At 33.7% G+C, this 18,294-nt stretch overlaps 3 protein-coding genes across 3 annotated transcripts in view; 1 reads left to right on the forward strand and 2 right to left on the reverse strand.

Annotated features, from left to right (window-relative positions):
* Positions 1 to 1,849, reverse strand: part of LOC140830573 (uncharacterized) — a 33,885-nt gene extending 32,036 nt beyond the window's left edge. Inside the window, exon 1 of the mRNA XM_073193956.1 lies at positions 1,840 to 1,849. The gene's annotated coding sequence lies outside the window, so the exon portion shown is untranslated. The remainder of the gene's footprint in view (positions 1 to 1,839) is intronic.
* On the forward strand, positions 1,299 to 2,053 carry LOC140830574 (GCN5-related N-acetyltransferase 1, chloroplastic). Its single transcript, XM_073193959.1, has one exon. It carries the CDS (start codon positions 1,316 to 1,318, stop codon positions 1,970 to 1,972), a length of 657 nt encoding a protein of 218 aa, XP_073050060.1. The 5' UTR covers positions 1,299 to 1,315; the 3' UTR covers positions 1,973 to 2,053.
* Positions 2,054 to 3,655: 1,602 nt separating this feature from the next.
* On the reverse strand, positions 3,656 to 11,985 carry LOC140829592 (basic leucine zipper 43-like). Its single transcript, XM_073192907.1, has 2 exons — positions 11,919 to 11,985; positions 3,656 to 4,405 (listed from the first exon to the last, which is right to left on the reverse strand). The coding sequence occupies exons 1-2, from the start codon at positions 11,983 to 11,985 to the stop codon at positions 3,816 to 3,818; spliced, it is 657 nt and encodes a 218-aa protein (XP_073049008.1). The 3' UTR covers positions 3,656 to 3,815.
* Between the last annotated feature and the right edge of the window lie 6,309 nt (positions 11,986 to 18,294).

Below are 18,294 nucleotides of genomic sequence, written 5' to 3' on the forward strand. Positions count from 1 at the left end.
TGAAGGTGAAGAGGTATATAACAACGGTGAACATACCTATACAAAAGATCCCAAAAAAGACGCCGAGGATGTCGATAGCGATGACTCGATGGCTTCTGATGCCTCCTCTGGCCCAAGTTATCAAGGCCATTTATACCAACATATCGACAGAATTCACGGTTCCGGCCATGCAGGGAACAAAAGAGGAAACAAACATGTTAGCAAGAAGAGTCAACAGCAGGAGAGGAAAAAACACGAGGAGCAGAAAAAAGAAGCAGAAGACAAGTATGGAAACAAGAAAAGAAGTGCTGCAAAATCAAAGAAAAAGTAGCATCATATCCTTTTCTTTCTCAGTGAGGAATGCACAAGCTGGTATATGCATCCACTTTGTAGTTTTCGATCCCCTGTTTTGTGAAATATAGCAAGTATGAAAACAGCTCCCGCTGATTCTGGCTTTTGAGTTCTGTAAAATCTTCACATGTAAAGTCGCAAAAAACTCGCTTTTGCGGCAGTATGCTGAATTTATCCCATTTTTGACACATTAAGGTTATTTTTTCATGCTTACGCATATCTGAGTAACAGATTTAGCATGTAAGTTCTTTGATCACAATTAACTAAAGTAGTAGAGGCTAAACAAAATCATGTATGCATTAACTGAAATGGTAACTTAATACAAATCTATTCAGTATGATCGAATAATGGGGCAAAGTGCTCTTCAGTGGAAACTGGAAAATTGCCCAAACTTCCATGAAATTTTGGCCCCAGTAATAAGGCTTGATACCTACATTTGGGCCAATTTCTCCAATTCATTTACTCATACTCTGGCTTCATCACCTGGTACTCACATACATATGTATGTATTTTGACCGTGTATTGTAAAATTTACAAAACATCTAAAATATGATATTAATATCTTATTCTGAATACAAAATATTTCAATTTTGATATTAATATATGAATTTTGAATACCCAAATATTAAAACAAAAGTTGATATTATAAACTTGTTCTAATTTTTTACTCAAAATATTATATTTTGTATAAGATCTAAAATATTTGGTACTTGAATATCATATATTAATACCAATTTTTCATTGTTCTGTATCGATTTTCATCTGAAAAATAAATGTATAATTAGTATCAGTATTTGTTATTCATGTTTGGGTTCTCAAAAATCAAATATTAGTATATATCTGATACAATCGCTACTCAAATATTATATATTAATACTATATATATATATATATATATATATATATATATATATATATATATATATATATATATATTTATTTATTTTTTTTACCTAGTTTCTGAGCAATTTACCGATTTTATAACATGGCCACATATAAACCACAGATTCGAATCTACATGACGATTCAACACCAGTTTCCTCACTCTCATCTTCCATTCATTCTGCAGAACAACAAAATCATACGGCAGGAAATGCTTCTCCATAGCCCCAGTCCCTTCAATCCACCACTCGGAAAACCTACTAGACCCCACCAAAGACACGTCGCCGTTTCGGCAACATCCACTTTCTCCGTCTCCGACGAGTCTCTCTCCTCCCGCGGCTTCACCTTCCACCGCACCATCGACAACCTCAACCTCGACTGCCTAAACACCGTCTTCGCGGCCGTCGGGTTCCCCCGCCGCGACGTGGAGAAGATACGGGTCGCGTTGGAGCACACCGACGCTGTACTTTGGGTGGAGTACGAGAAGACGCGGAAGCCGGTGGCGTTCGCCAGAGCGACGGGGGACGGGGTGTTCAATGCGATAATCTGGGATGTGGTGGTGGACCCCAGTTTCCAGGGGATCGGGCTGGGGAAGGCCGTGATGGAAAGATTGGTCACCGAGCTGGCAGAGAAAGGGATCAGCAATATTGCTCTGTATTCGGAGCCCCGAGTGATGGGTTTTTATAGGCCTTTGGGGTTTGTGGCGGATCCGGATGGGATCCGAGGAATGGTGTATTCTAGGAAGTCGAAAAAGATATGATTTATGATCGATTTATACTGTTTTATCGTCTAATTTTGTAAATAATTCGAAATTCATTTCAATACTATTATTGTTTGCGAACTATGCATGGCACAAGGTCGTCATTTGGCCGAGCAAACAAAGGTTACCGATGACAACATTTTTATATGCTTTCGAGCTAGAATTCGACTCGAACTCCTTCGCGTTCAATTCGATCCCGATAGACGGTTTTTTGTGGAACTCGACTCATATAAAAGTTCGAAAGTTACACTAGAGATGAAACAATGATCAAACCGGCTCGCAAGATATATATTGGATATTTTTGAACATGGATGTTCCAGTTGAGTTGGAGTTGAAATCCTCACAAGTACAAGTAGCAAAAGAGAGTGATATTTGATAGACAAAAACACATGAATCACTTGTATTTTTCTTTTGCAATTCTGATCAGTTCATAAAGATTAATTGATTAGATTAAGCCAAATTCTACACACTTCTTGCCTCACCAAAAAAAGATGAAAAACAGTAGCTGGACTAATTATAGTGGGGTGACTTTTCAAGTGTTTATCTTCTTATGGTAGCTTCTTGAATCATGATCCGATCCACTATCGCCACCATCTCCACCATTCTTTGTCCGATTGCCTTTGCATGCTGCTCCAAGCAGTACACGGATGAGGGGGGGCCATGTTTCCAGCACTTGGAGCCTGATTTATCCAGAGCTACTGATTGTGTCAAGTTTCCTGATGTTTCTTCACACTTGGCCTCGGTGTTGCCTGAGTTTCTTGAATGGATAGTCGATATACGTCACCATATGTACAGCTCAGGTGGACTAATGGCCTTGGATCCTTGCGGAGCGACATGAATGATTGTTGAAAGAAAGTTTGATCCGCAAGACTAGAAAAGTGACACTTGAGCTAGCATCAGCAATTTTAACAACCACCTAAAACTGAATGCTGTTGCGTCATACATGGGATCCTTTATATAAAGTTAGTTTTCACGTCATAAAAACTTTGACATACTTATTTTGATTCATAATACTGCTAATATATTTGATTAATTCCACAGTTATTGCCTTGTAAACAAACCAGCAATCAGAGAGGATTAATCCGAAGCCGAGACCTCAAAGTCGCTATCTTAATCTAACATAATCAAATGGGTCTTAAACGCTATCAGAACAAAGCTAAAACAAACTAAGCAAAGCTGTCAGACATAAACAAGTTTGTAGCAAACAGCACATCATGTGATTTTTCTGTCCATTATAAAGTGCAGATCATTAAATAGCTCCAGAAAAAATTCGGAAAAGATGAGAAAACTTTACTACAACTTGTTTAAGTCAACTTACAGTCAAATTGATGGATCGGAGGGTCACTACTCTTGTGGTTGAAGTTACATAATCTTGTTCACCAATGCGGGAGAGGCTAGAGTTCAAACCCCGGTGTTTTGTCCACTTACATGTCTAATTTTCGATTTCTGTTAAGTTTTAAAAGTTTTGTTTTGGTATACTAACTTTTTATTTTTTTGATCAAATAGCTGAAGTGACGTATGACAAGTAAGCAATTTTTATGTCACACTAAGCCCGGTTTCAAGAAGTCGCTCCAATATTTTGTGTATCCAAAAGTGGGAAAAGGATATATCGGTACTCCATAAATCTTGGTCATCATGTTTTTCAACTCTAAGAGTTGGATAATATTATGCGGCGAAATGAACTAGTTAACTTAGTTTTTATGTTTATTTCCACATATATATAGATCGCAGGTAATTGGTTTCAACAACTTGAAAACTGAAACAGTAGCCGATACAAATCAAAGAAGGTAAAAATGGCTTAGTACTCCGATCCCCTCGCTCAGTTAGTAAAAGAGTTTATCGATCAAGCGGTGACGGACTGGTTCGAAAATTCAGGCCTGACATGAGCCGCGCTGAATGAAACATCTTCCTGATCAAGATCTCTAAATATGTTGTAAGAATTGCTAATCGAAAGTTCTGTCACCACTTCGCGAAGATCGGATGCTTCTTCTTTGAGCCGCGCGTTTTCGTGAAGAATTTTATCATGGCTCTCGGATAGGATATTCAGTTTATCGATGAGATTGTGATGCTCAGTCCTGAGACGAAGAACGTGAGACTGGAGCTCGTCAAGGTGCCTTTGCTTACGCATCCTTGATCGCCGAGCCGATTCTCTGTTCGATATCATCCTCCTCTTCTTCCTCTCATCAATGATGTTGCTTAGCTGATACTGGTCTTCTGCTTCATCAGAAGTCGAGTTACTGCTCATGCACAAGGAATTCGGGATGACGAATTCTTCGAGCGGAAGGGTTGTTTGATGATTCGGGAAGTTGAATGTGTTGAGATCAAGAAACGAACTTGAACTGGTTTGATCCAAGTTGAAGTTCGAGGGGATTGAAAGGTTCTCATGAGGAAAATAGTTCATTCCTTGGATTTTAGATTGGATACTGGTTAAATCTTATTTTGTAAGTGTTGTACTGATGTAGGCTTGTTTTTTGTGGATGATTTTGAGGTGGTAGGATACATTGCATGAAGAGGGCATAGGTTTTATAGGAGAAGTTTGAGACATTGCTCATTGGAAGAAATAAGGATAGAGATAATTGTCTCTCTTTTTCTTTTTCTTTCTTTTTTTTTTTCCTTTCTTTTTTATGTGGACATCTATATTTTTTATTAGATTTATTTATTATATTATATTATATTATACTATACATATAATATAAGAAAATTCACCACATATGTCACCTGGGAAATTTTGAATTTCCTATTTTACTCTTGTATTTCATATTTTTTCGACAACTAGTGTTCTGTTTAATGTAGTTGATAAGATATATAATTATTGATGGATCCAACTCACACTTATTTGCTGAATAATTAAACAAAAATACATAAATTAAACTATATTTTATTGAATTTTTATCATTCATACTATATATTTAAATCTTTCTATCATCTCATATCAAGTATCAAACAGTAGAAAATAGAGTAGGTTTCTTGTGAGATGGTCTCACGATTTTTTGTCTGTGAGACGGGTCAACCATACCGATATTCACAATAAAAAGTAATATTCTTAGCTTAAAAAGTAATATTTTTCAAGGATGACCCAAATAAGAGATCTGTCTTACAAAATACGAACCGTGAGAGCGTCTCACACAAATTTTTGCATCTAAAATATTACTTGAGAGTAGGGATGTAAACGAACTAAATCGTTTGTGAGCTATTCGAAGCTCGATTCGATAAAAGCCGTTTGAGCTCGTTTAATGAAGCTCGTTAAGCTAAACAAGCAAAACTCAGGCTTTACAGTATTCGACTCGTTAGCTCGTGAACATGTTCGTTGGTAAGTTCATGAGTAATCTTTTAGATGAAAAAATAATAGTTTTGATATTTGATTTATTGATTTTGCATATTATTTATAAAATATATAAAAAAATCTATTAAATTTATTTATTATAATAAATTTACAAATTTTAATAAAAATAATATATTTTTCTCTAAATATATAATTTACTTTTAATTAATTTAATGAAAAATTAAATATATAATTCATATTTATTAAGCTTGTTTAGGCTCGATAAACGCTTGAATAAGTTCGTGAGCCCTGCATATATTCTTTAAATAAAATTCGAGCTCGGCTCGATTATAAACAAACAAAGCTCAAACATTTAAGAACTCGACTCAGTTCAATTCGATTCGATTACATCCCAATTTGAGAGGAATAATTTAAGGAGGCTTACATAGGCAGCTAAGAGACATCCGTTTGGAAAACAGATAAAATGGGTGATGTTTGCATGTAATGATTGGGGCCATTGTTGCTTTTTTGCTTGTGCAATAATTATTGTTTTATTAATGGTACTTCTGTAGACGTAACATTTCATTCCTATGGAACAAATTTAGCGATGCTAATGTCATGCAACAGGGGAATCGGTGCTTCAATTTTTTTATTAAAAAAAATTGATTTTAATTTCTAGTCGTCCCAAATTTTATCGAACATATTTAATTTAGAATGATATATTTTCTTTATAATTTTTTAATATATTTTATATGGATTTAAAAACATAGATAGCCAGCTAAACAATTAAAATTTGTCGTTTTTAAAAATTAATTTTGAACCACAAAAAATGTGATGATGGGACGCAATTATTTAGCCATAGAATTTGTGAAAGAAAGAAAATTGTTTAGAAGTCAATATCAAAGGACCTTTCTTTCTAAAAGCCAGAAATTCTCGAAATTATATTAAACTCACAATATTATTGACAATCAGGTACTTGCAAGTGAGGAAGAAATCTATTTCTTATTCTGAGAGAAATCTTTTTTAAAGAAAATGAAAACAACATATCTATTTTAATAAATATTTGATGACTCAAAGGGCACTTGGATTTGGGATAGATGGCCCCATATTTATTTTATGCTTTATGATGCTCACATATGCTACCTAAATTTCGATGACGATCGTAAACTTTATTGCATGCTGATAGGTTCGATTTGGGGGATAATTGTCCAGCTATAATAGCTCGATTTTTGAAATGTTGAACACCGATAAATAAAATCAAGTTTGATTTTAAGACACTCGAAATAATCCTTTGTAGAAGCCGATTAAATATTTTGTAAAATATTTAAAAGATACGCAAGTTGAATGAGTAAAAACATTCTGGTTGTATTTTATCAAACATTTTGGTAAACAATATTTTGATATTTGAATAACACATAAAATGTTTCAATAATGCATCTTTAAAACAATATAAATGTTAAGTAAATGCAATAAATAAATAGACATGAATTTGTTCATGGACGTTCGAAGATTAACAACTCACACATCACTCATTTTTCCCCATGAGAAAGATCCACTAGAAGACTTTGATGTATACAACACCTTGTACAAACCCATTTCAACTTTAATTAAAACTCCTAGCACACTCTCGATTGTAGGTCGCAACCTCACAATTCGCATAATGTTTAACATTTCTTATGCCAAGACTAGAAACAAAATCTTTAGTATCTTTGTGTAAAGACTCACTCGACTAAACTTTGAGCTTAATTCTCATGTATATACATGAGTGATTGTGTGTGAAGATTTAATCAATTACATTATATTCATCTCTCAAATGTATCTTCACACATTGGGCTTGCTCTCATTCTAGCTCATTTCTTCAAGTAGGCTGCTCATGCTTTGAATCCACTTCCGAAACTTGTATTTAATCTTCAAGATGTTGTATCTATAGGCTCCAACAATGATATATACATTAGACACAATAATATGATTGTTTGGAAAGTTTATGTAATGTTTCTGATATTGAAACGGTCATTTCCGCCTTGCTGAACATTTTCTCGAGCCTAAACTGGTCATTCAATTTTGCTCCATGTCAACTGGTTTAGCTTGGCTCGTGCTCAACTGGTTTAGTTTTGGTATGCTCAGAACTCATATCTTCAATATCATTTATCAACATTTTACATTATGATTCAGACTTTGACTTGTGAATATGATTTGCAGATCATTCTTTAGCTTTGTAACATATAATAAATCATTTTCATATCTAACCGATTGCTATTTTCATGCAATCAATTTGGTATTGCAACCGTCAGTTTTTCCTAGATAACATCCAATTTATTCAACTGACATGAAATACGACTTGTCCTAATCATGCCGACGACTACTCATTTTCTTCTTTGAGCTGAGAGATATCATTGAAAGAGCGAAGCTTGCCAGATTTTCTGTTTGGCTAAATTCGAATTTCAGATTACATATTGAGTTAACAATTTCACACTTGATTAAATATGTTAAAAACACAATAAAAAGTTTTGTTATGATCAAAATCAAGATTGTCAGAGTTTCTAAACTCAACACATGCTTAGCTCGTAATATGAGATAATTAAAGATTTATGATATAAAGATCTTAAATTAATATATATATATATATATATATATATATGTATGAATTACATAATGATTTATAAGTCTAATACTATGTAAAATTTAAATCAAACATTAGATGAAACAAAGATGTGTGATCAACTAATATTTCAACATTCATACCAAAGAGTGTTTGATACTATAGTGTTAAGTTCTTCTATTATAGCAAAATCAAAATTGAGCTATTATGGATATTGCAGCTTGAGGGTATTACATATATTTTAGATTGTTTTTGTTCGAGTGTATTTTTTTAAAGAATGATTTAAAACAAAAAAATATTTTAAAATCTTTTGATATAAAATGACATATTAGCAATGGCCATTTTAAACTTTTTCTAAATAAAAGTAAAATATATCGAAGAAATATGGAAATTCGAAATATCTAGATAAATATTAGTCCAAATATATATATTTGAGTTGAGAATTTTCTAAATAGCTAAATAAAATTGTAAAAAATGTAACGAAGATTAGGATTCATAAAGAACGTAAAGAGGGAATATTAAAAAAATATTAATCCCAGTAATTAAAAAATATTAGTGATATATATACAATTTGTGGCTGTAACATGTGGATGGACTGAGAGGATAGATAATATGGTCTTTTCCAAGATATAAATGGCTTTAACATAAAGCATACGTGCATGTATCCCTTCATGCTTCCACTTATTTGTGTTTTTTCCAACTAAATTATGAAGTGTCCCTTTAAGGATGTTAATGACGAGTTGAAAGTTATAATGTTGACATTATCTTTGAATATAAATCCTTCTGTGGCTATAATTTTTTTTAAATATAATTAAGCTCAAACGTATCGAGCTCGAATCATGTTAAATTTTAGGGAAAAGTCCATTTTTTTTGGTTTTATAAGCTTCTCGATTTCAGTTTTAATCTGCTATTTTTTTTTGGCTTTTAGACCGGTGTGGCATGTCGTATTGACATGTGTAGTCATGTGTCATATCAGTACTTCTAATAGAAAAAATTAGAATTGCCAAAAATCGAAATATACAAGACTAAAATTAAAATTTGATAGCATACTCGATTTCGAAAATTCTACATCTGAGCACCCCTTTGTTGAAATAGCCTATGCATTGCATTTATTCTTTTTCTTGACAAGAAAAATGTACTTGTGTGTAAACTCGATCGATCAGTGCAATTTCATCCCTTTTCATGGATTTTCTTTTTTGGACAGAACCTTTTCAAGAATTTTGACATAAAGTTTATTCTTTATTTACATCAAGATTTATATATTTGGTATATGTTAGAAAAAATCACCACAAAGCATTTGCAACGATGCCCCTCTTCTCTTTTTAATTTCTTGAAAATTCCCCTCTATAAACCTAGAAGAATATATTTTTCTGGATAATATTCTCTTTAATTTGACAATTATATATAAACTTTTTTTTAATTAAATAAAATTATGGTATATAATTTCTTCTCACCCGGCCCCAACCATGTACTCGAATGCAGAAGAACGAGAATTTATTCATTAACAATTACGACTTTAATTTGTGAATGATATCGTTTTATAAAAATAATTAACTCAAACTGCTAAATTTTGACGCCAGTTTTATTTTTTTTAATTAAAATATGAATAGTTCACAGAACTACTCGTGATCAGATGGATAGAATATCCTAAACAAAGTTAAAGCTCTCGTTTTCTTTAATTACACCTTTGAATCGGAATTTAGAATAGAAAAATAGACCCACACACATTCTATCAGCGATGAATTGTGCCTAATTTTAATTTGTAGTGGGGACTGGGGAGCAATATCAAAGGCAAATATTTTTGGACAAAGTCTCCAAGTCTATAAAAAAATGAACATGTTTCTTATGAGACGGCCTCACAGATTTATTTCGATAAAACATGTCACCTTGTGATACACACTTGAAGTGGAAATAAATGATTTTAGCATAAAATCATGTTTTCCATTAATTGAGTTAGATTGGAGATTCGTCTCATAAAGTCGACCCGCGAGACCATCGAAGTTTTATGGGATACAAATTAAAAGAATCGAGTTTAAATTAAGTTCAAATAGTATTCAAATTTGAATTTTTGTATATGAAAAAATTGAATGCAATTGTCCAAAAGTAACCAAATTGTAGAATCACCTATTAACCCTTTGGTGTCCCTAACAAAAAAATAATTGAGATAAACAAAATAAAAATATTTGCTGATGTATCGAAAAAGTATTGCCAAATCCCAGCAGTGGCAACTTGCAGCCGCGAATAATTTAATTTTCTTTACATAGAAAAATCGTTAAAAAAGTTGTAATATTCGGGTCACTATAGCTATGGTTCAATTTTTTTTTTATGGGTTTTGTTTAGGTTATTCTCCACTTATCCACGTTTTCTTAGCATATGTAAAATATAAATCTTCAAAAGTTAAAAGATGGGAATTAAATTCGGACAAAGTTCCATCTAATCGTTGCAGAAAGAAGATTTTACAAGGAACATTATACAAACTAGCGAACCACGCATAACTATAAGCGATACGTCGACGCGTGTGTGTAAAGTATCGATTATTACGTATATAAATCATGATCAGAATCATGATATTAATGGATCGAGTTGATTCATAAATTTTTTAGAGTTATTAATTATTATTTGTGTAAGTATAATGTAATTAATAAATATATTATTTGTAGAGATAATATGTGAATTTTTAAAGCAGAATAGATATTATAATTATGAGTAAATTATATGAAAAATATTAATTATCAAAATGAACATGGTATATTTGTAAAGGCAAAAACTTGTGTGAGACGGTCTCACGGGTATTATTTGTGAGACGGATCTCTTATTTGGGTCACTCATGAAAAAGTATCACTTTTTATGCAAAGAGTATTAATTTTTATTGTGAATATGGGTAGGGTTGACCCGTCTCACAGATTATAATCCGTGAGACGGTCTCACATGAGACTCACTCATTTGTAAAAACTTGTATAGATATATAAAGAGTGAGTCTCATGTGAGACCGTCTCACGGATCTTAATCTGTGAGACGGGTCAACCCTACCAATATTCACAATAAAAAGTAAGACTCTTAGCATAAAAAGTAATAATTTTTCATGGATGACCCAAATAATAGATTCGTCTCACAAATATGACCCGTTAGACCGTCTCACACAAGTTTTTGTCTATATAAAATATTAGCAATAGAAGCAAAATTAGGGTACTAGATAACTGTCGTGAAAAAACCTTTTTTCCCCAAAAGTCATAAATATTTATTGATCGAATCTGAAAATGCTTGATTTTGAAAGATGATGAGTAAAGATGTTTCAAAAAGAACGAAAAAATATTTTTGATGCCTCATATGTTATTTCTATTTCAATTTGTTTATATCATTCAAATAACATTGATATTTTTTTATAAATATTTATTTTCCACACTATTGAATTTAGTATGCTTTTATTTATCATGTTTTAATCCAATATTTATTAATATAAAATTTTAATTTAATCATTATATTATTTAAGAAAAATAGATTTTTGATCCTTAAAAAATCATTTTCCCTATTATAATTATTTAATTATGTATTGAACCAAATCCTTGTTATTTACCAAAAATCATATTTTGTGGTAATATAAAAACTCAAAAATTTATACAGTACAACAAGCTAAGCCAAAATGATATATACTGGTTGCTTTTCCACTCCATTCACGAAGTTATATGATAGGATTGTTTATGTTAGAAAATTGTTATCACCTTTAAATTTTGGTAATTGACAAAATAAACATTAAGTTGTTTTAAAATTCAACCACTATTTTGTTTTTTGAAACGCCTTTTACTTTTAACTTTAAAATTTAAATAAATACTAGGGAAATTTTTTTAATAAAAAATTTTCTTCTAACTTCAAATCATCCAACACAAAAGCTCATAATATAAAATCCCAAATATATAAAAATCCATAAATCGTCTTCCAAAAAACCGTATGTCTATTTTTAAAACAATCCAAAACTAAACTCCAAAATAAATCATAAAATCTTTTAATAAATAATCTTCAAAAATCTTTTACTTCAAAACTTTAATCTTAATCTAATGCAGAAAATAAAAGTCCCCTCAAGAGTGTACTGTCGGACTTGATCCACTCAAGCGTTAGCGCCTCCATCAAAATCATTATCGCCTCCATCAAAATCATTATCGCCTTCGACCATCCAAACCCAATGAGTTAAAACATGTTGAAAAAGTTAAATATTATATATATTATATTAATAAATTTCATATTTTTGGTGATGTTTGGAGTTCATAAATTTGTGAAATAAATCTCATAAATTTTTAAATCATACTGACTTTAAATATTGTTGGTGATACCTTTTGAGTGGAGTTTTTGCAGTTTAGTGGATGTTTTGATGTAGCCTATTATTCTAATTTAATTGTTTATGGTGTATGTGATGTTAATGTCATGAACTAAATATACTGGAACATTAATTATTGAATGATGAAGATTTATAATCGAGTTTTATATTTTTGTTGAATTAATTATTTTTGGACTAATTTACGTTGTATATTAAGGCTGTTATGATTGTGTTGATACGATGACAACGCTGATCAAGTATATGTTGACGTGTATGCATATATTGTTATTGTTTAATATTGAAGAATATTATTGTATTGAACGATGATAAATCACTGAAAATAGGTGATTTGATATTATACGTGTTGTTTTATTTTATTATTATTGTTGATGTTATTGGTTATCGGTTATTGGGTAGTGATTTGTTGTTTTGTCACAGCAGAAGGGGGCGCCATATTATTGATGTTCTTTGTCGCAGTAATAGGGGAGAAATAGGGTTGATGTTATTTGTCACAGTATTATGGAAGCTATATATTATTGATGTATTATTGATATTGTTTGTCGCAATATTTATTATCTTATATTATATTTACCAATTATGTTTTACGATGATTGTGTTGTTGTTGGATCTCGGTTTTCTACGCGCCCAAAAGCAGCGGAAGTTTAAAAATTTTATTTATTTTGAAAACAAAATAATTTTCTTTGGGCGCTCGTATGATTTTAACAAAACATTCATAGGGCGTCAGAAATTATACCTTTGTGAATGAATCACTGGACACCAACCGATCCGGTATAACAGATCTGGCTCTTGATGAATCCCTACGAACTTTGTTCAAAGACTCCTTTCTTCTAATCAGGTCCACGACTGGATGATTTGTTTCTCTTCCAATTTGCACTAGAAAATTGAAAGAGATTTTGCGTTGAAATAGAACACGAAAAATTCGACTCAATCTCCTAAGCCAAATTTTTCTTGTTTTGTGAAGAGATTTTCGAGAGGTCCATGGGAAGAGCCGAGAGTCTTTTTCAAATCTTGGGAATTCCAAGTCTCGAAAATCATATCCCATTATAATAAAGAAATCCCATTATTTCTTTTTTTTTTTTAATCATCATTTACTTAATTAATTAAATTAATTAAGTAAACTAAATATTTGGAGGATTATGGTTGTGATTCTCAAAATCTCACAATCCAAATTTGTGGAGGCTCTCATTTTTGGTCAAAGAAAACTCAATAACCTAATTACCATAATTAACATTAATGGGCTTGATTAATTAATTGGGCTAGTCCAACTAATTTAATTAATTAATCAAAATCCATTAAGAACTTTAATTATTTAGTATGTTGGACTTGTACTCCTACAAGCCCATTAAACATACTTTCCACTATATTTAATTTAATATTTAATAAACTCAACATTTGAGCTTTAATAAATTAAATCAATTATAAATTCAACATTTGAATTTAATATTTAAATTATAAATTCAACTCCTTGAATTTATCACCTCCAAAATTTAATATTTAATAAACCCAACTTTTGAGTTTAATAAATTAAATTATCAATTTTATAAATTCAACTCCTTGAATTTATTCTCTCAAAATTTCATAATTCAACTTCTTGAATTTACTATATCAATAAATTCAACTCCTTGAATTTATTTTCTCAAAATGTAATTATCATAAATTCAACTCCTTGAATTTACTATATTATAATATAAATTCAACTCCTTGAATTTATTCTCTCAACGGGAACAAACAATCCAGTACTTGTGTGACCCTCAATGGTTCAGGGATACAGCTAGCCGTGGGTTCACAACTCTTTGTGATTCAGGACATAATCCTTTATTCGGGCTTACCCTAGTTAGCCCCATTCTTTTCATCAACACCTTGATCAAGAATGTCAGAACTCATTTCTGATTGCACCCATCGGATCATGGTAAGAGCGTCTAGTAGCATCGCCCCATGATCCCCTAGGTATCACTGATAGTGCCTGCAAGAACCAGTCGATTATGATTAGCGTACAGTACGGTCCTTTCATCTCATATATCCCGATCGAATCTGCAACCATTGGTTCATCGAGGGTTGCATAATAATTCGATAACTATGTGATAACTATAATAGTGGCATCGCGTGTACTATTAGAGAACTCCTTCTCTAATGTACATCTCATACTCTGGCCAGAGATTCCATGCACTATTATTTCATTAGATCACATAGGATATCCACACCCGTAGGTGAGCGGTGAATCCCCGACTACAATGCACTGGCTCCTATATGTGTCGCAACTGTACCCAACCTCGCCACCTGATGACTCTCCTGGAGCCGGTAAACGAGTCAAAGCACAGCCCTAGCATATAGAGCCTCAGTGTTGTCCCGGGTCGTAAGGACTAATGGTGTACAATCATAACCACAGACTTATCCTCTCGATGAATGATAACCACTTGGAAAGTCCGAGAGAGGGTTGTTCGGTATAATCATCCTATGACTACCCATCTGCATGTTTGGACATCTCTATGCCCTTACTAAGAAACGTAGTACACAACATCACAGATGCTAGTCTCAAGCTCAAGCGACCTTTATCCATGTTTTAGGCGGCTGAATCGACTAGGAACGAATTTAGATCATACAGTATTTACAAACGAGTTTCAACATCGAATTACGATTCATTTGTATTAAAGTATAATCAAGGTCTTTATCTATGTTTGATAACATGGGTATACAGATAAAGAATTAACAAACCATGAAATAATGAATTATATTAAAATAAAGATTGTTTATTACACTTGAGTCAATAAAATCCCTAGTCAACAGTTGACTTGTAGGGCATCTACTCTAACAATCTCCCACTTGCCCTAGAGCCAACTACCCATAAACTTTAATCCCATTGCTTCGCGATGCTTCTCAAACAATGGTCCTGGCAAGGGCTTAGTAAGTGGATCGGCAACGTTATCTGCAGAGGGGACTCTTTCGACTGATATGTCTCCCCTTCCCACAATCTCCCGGATGATGTGGAATTTCCTCAGTACATGTTTGGATCGCTGATGAGACCTTGGTTCCTTTGCTTGCGCAACGGCACCAGTGTTGTCGCAGTACACCGGGACTGGATCAACTCCATTAGGAATAACGCCCAACTCTTGGACAAAATTCCTCATCCAAACTGCCTCTTTCGCTGCAGCAGATGCAGCAATGTACTCAGCTTCAGTGGTGGAATCCGCAACGGTGTCTTGCTTGGAACTTTTCCAAGAGACAGCCGCACCATTAAGCATGAATACAAAACCAGAGGTCGATTTCGAATCATCTACATCACATTGGAAGCTAGAATCAGTGTAGCCTTCCAATTTTAATTCTCCACCCCCATAGACCATGAACAAGTTCTTAGTCCTTCTCAAGTACTTAAGAATATCTTTCACGGCCTTCCAATGCATTGGACCAGGGTTCGCCTGATATCTGCTTGTAACACTCAAAGAGTAAGCAACATCAGGACGTGTCGATATCATACCATACATGATACTACCAATGGCTGACGCATATGGAATACGTGTCATCATCTCTATCTCTTCATCAGTTTTGGGACACATAGCTTTAGATAGAGTAATACCATGACACATTGGTAAGTATCCTCTCTTGGACTCTTCCATAGAGAATCGTTTTATAATGGTATCGATATATGTGGCTTGGGTGAGCCCCAACATCCTTTTTGATCTATCTCTATAGATTTGTATTCCTAATACATAGGATGCTTCACCCATGTCCTTCATGGAGAATTTACTGGCTAACCATACTTTAGTTGATTGCAGTAATCCTATATCATTCCCAATGAGCAGGATATCATCAACATAAAGTACCAGGAATGTCACTGCACTCCCACTAACTTTCTTGTACACACATGGTTCCTCAGGATTTTTAGCAAAACCAAACTCTTTGATAGTGCTGTCAAATCTGAGGTTCCAACTCCTCGATGCCTGCTTGAGACCATATATTGATCTCTGAAGTTTGCATACCTTATGCTCACTTCCTACTGATGTGTATCCCTCAGGTTGAGACATATAAATTTCTTCTTTGATGTCTCCATTGAGGAATGCAGTCTTTACATCCATTTGCCATATCTCATAGTCATACCATGCTGCTATGGCTAGTAGTATTCTAATGGACTTAAACATAGCTACTGGTGAAAAAGTTTCCTCATAGTCAATTCCTTGCCTTTGAGTATAACCTTTTGCAACCAGTCTTGCTTTGAAGGTCAGTACCTTCCCATCCGCCCCAAGCTTTCTTTTGTAGATCCATTTGCATCCTATGGGAACGATTCCCTCAGGTGGATCCACTAATGTCCAGACTTGGTTTGAATACATAGAGTCCATTTCTGACTGCATGGCTTCAAGCCATTTAGTTGAATCAGTATCAGATATTGCTTCTTTGAAATTCATTGGATCGCATCCAACACAAGGCTCATCATGGCCTTGTTCATGAAGAAGTGTATATCTGGCAGGTGGTCTAATAACTCTATCAGACTTTCTAGGAGCTTGTACTTCAACTACTGGTTCTAGGGGATTAGGTTCAACTTCTAAAGTTGAGGGAGTATCTTGAATTTCTTCAAGTTCTATCATCTTGCCTTTTCTATCTAATAGAAACTCCCTTTCCAAAAAGGTGGCATTTCTTGAAACAAACACTTTTGCTTCATTAGGATGATAAAAATAATATCCAATAGAATTCTTTTGATATCCTACAAAGTAGCACAAAGTGGATCTACTATCCAATTTGTCTCCCACTGTCTGCTTCACATAAGCAGGACATCCCCATATTCTCAAGTAAGAATACTTGGGAGGTTTCCCCATCCATATCTCATATGGTGTTTTATCCACTGCTTTAGTATGGACATTATTCAACAACATTGCCGCAGTTTCAAGCGCAAAACCCCAAAACATTGTAGGCAATTCAGTGAATCCCATCATAGATCGAACCATGTCCATCAATGTTCGATTACGACGTTCAGAAACACCATTCAATTGTGGTGTTGCTGGTGGAGTCCACTGTGAGAGAATCCCATTCTCTTTTAGATAACCCAAAAATTCAGCACTCAAGTATTCTCCACCTCGATCAGATCGAAGTGCCTTAATACTTCTTTCTAGCTGATTTTCTACTTCAGATCTGAACTCTTTGAACCTTTCAAATGCTTCAGATTTATGTTTCATCAAATAAACATACCCATACCTCGAATGGTCATCAGTAAAGGTAATGAAGTAGGAATGCCCAAATTTTGTGCTAACACTTAGCGGGCCACAAACGTCTGTATGGATCAAATCCAATAGACCATGTGCACGTTCTACTTTTCGATTGAATGGAGTCTTAGTCATTTTTCCTTTTAGACAGGACTCACAAGTAGGTAGAGAATTTATGTCTGACAAGTCAAACATGCCTTCTCCCACTAGCTTGTGCATCCTTCTTTGAGAAATATGACCTAGTCTAGTGTGCCACATTTGTGCGGGATTTGGATTTTCTATTTTTCTTTTGTTTGTTGTTGTTTTCGTATGCGCTTGGACATTGTTTAAAGGAATCTCTTTCAATTTTAAGTTATAGAGATCATTTGTTAATTCTCCAGTTCCAATCAAACATTCATTCTTGTATAAATTGCAAACACCTTTAGCAAAAACACAAGAATAACCATCCCTATCAAGCATAGAAATAGAAATAATGTTTTTAACCAATTCAGGAACAAATAAAACATCTCTCAAAAATAACTTAAAATTATTGTCCAAAATTAAAGTAACGTCTCCAATGGCAGTAGCAGCAACCCTTGCTCCATTTCCTAGTCTTAGAAAGGTCTCACCATCTCTAAGCCTCTTGCTTCTTCCCATCACCTGCAAATCATTGCATAGATGAGAACCACATCCGGTATCCAATACCCAAGAAGAGGAATTAATAGAAACATTAACTTCAATATAAAACATACCATGGCCAGAACGCTTCTGGGCAAGATACTCCGCGCAATTACGCCTCCAGTGTCCAGGCTTGTTGCAGTGGAAACAGATTTGTTCTGACTTGTCAGGCTTTGTGGGCCCCGGATTAGGTTTCTTGTATGGCTTTTTGTTAGGCTTGTTCTTCTTTGGAGGGGCAGAACGCTTCTTGCCTTTGTATGGGGTTCCCTTTTTCGTGCCGGACGA

This window comes from Primulina eburnea, chromosome 4, assembly GCF_022965805.1.
Source record: "Primulina eburnea isolate SZY01 chromosome 4, ASM2296580v1, whole genome shotgun sequence".
In the NCBI taxonomy this organism is placed as follows: domain Eukaryota; kingdom Viridiplantae; phylum Streptophyta; class Magnoliopsida; order Lamiales; family Gesneriaceae; genus Primulina; species Primulina eburnea.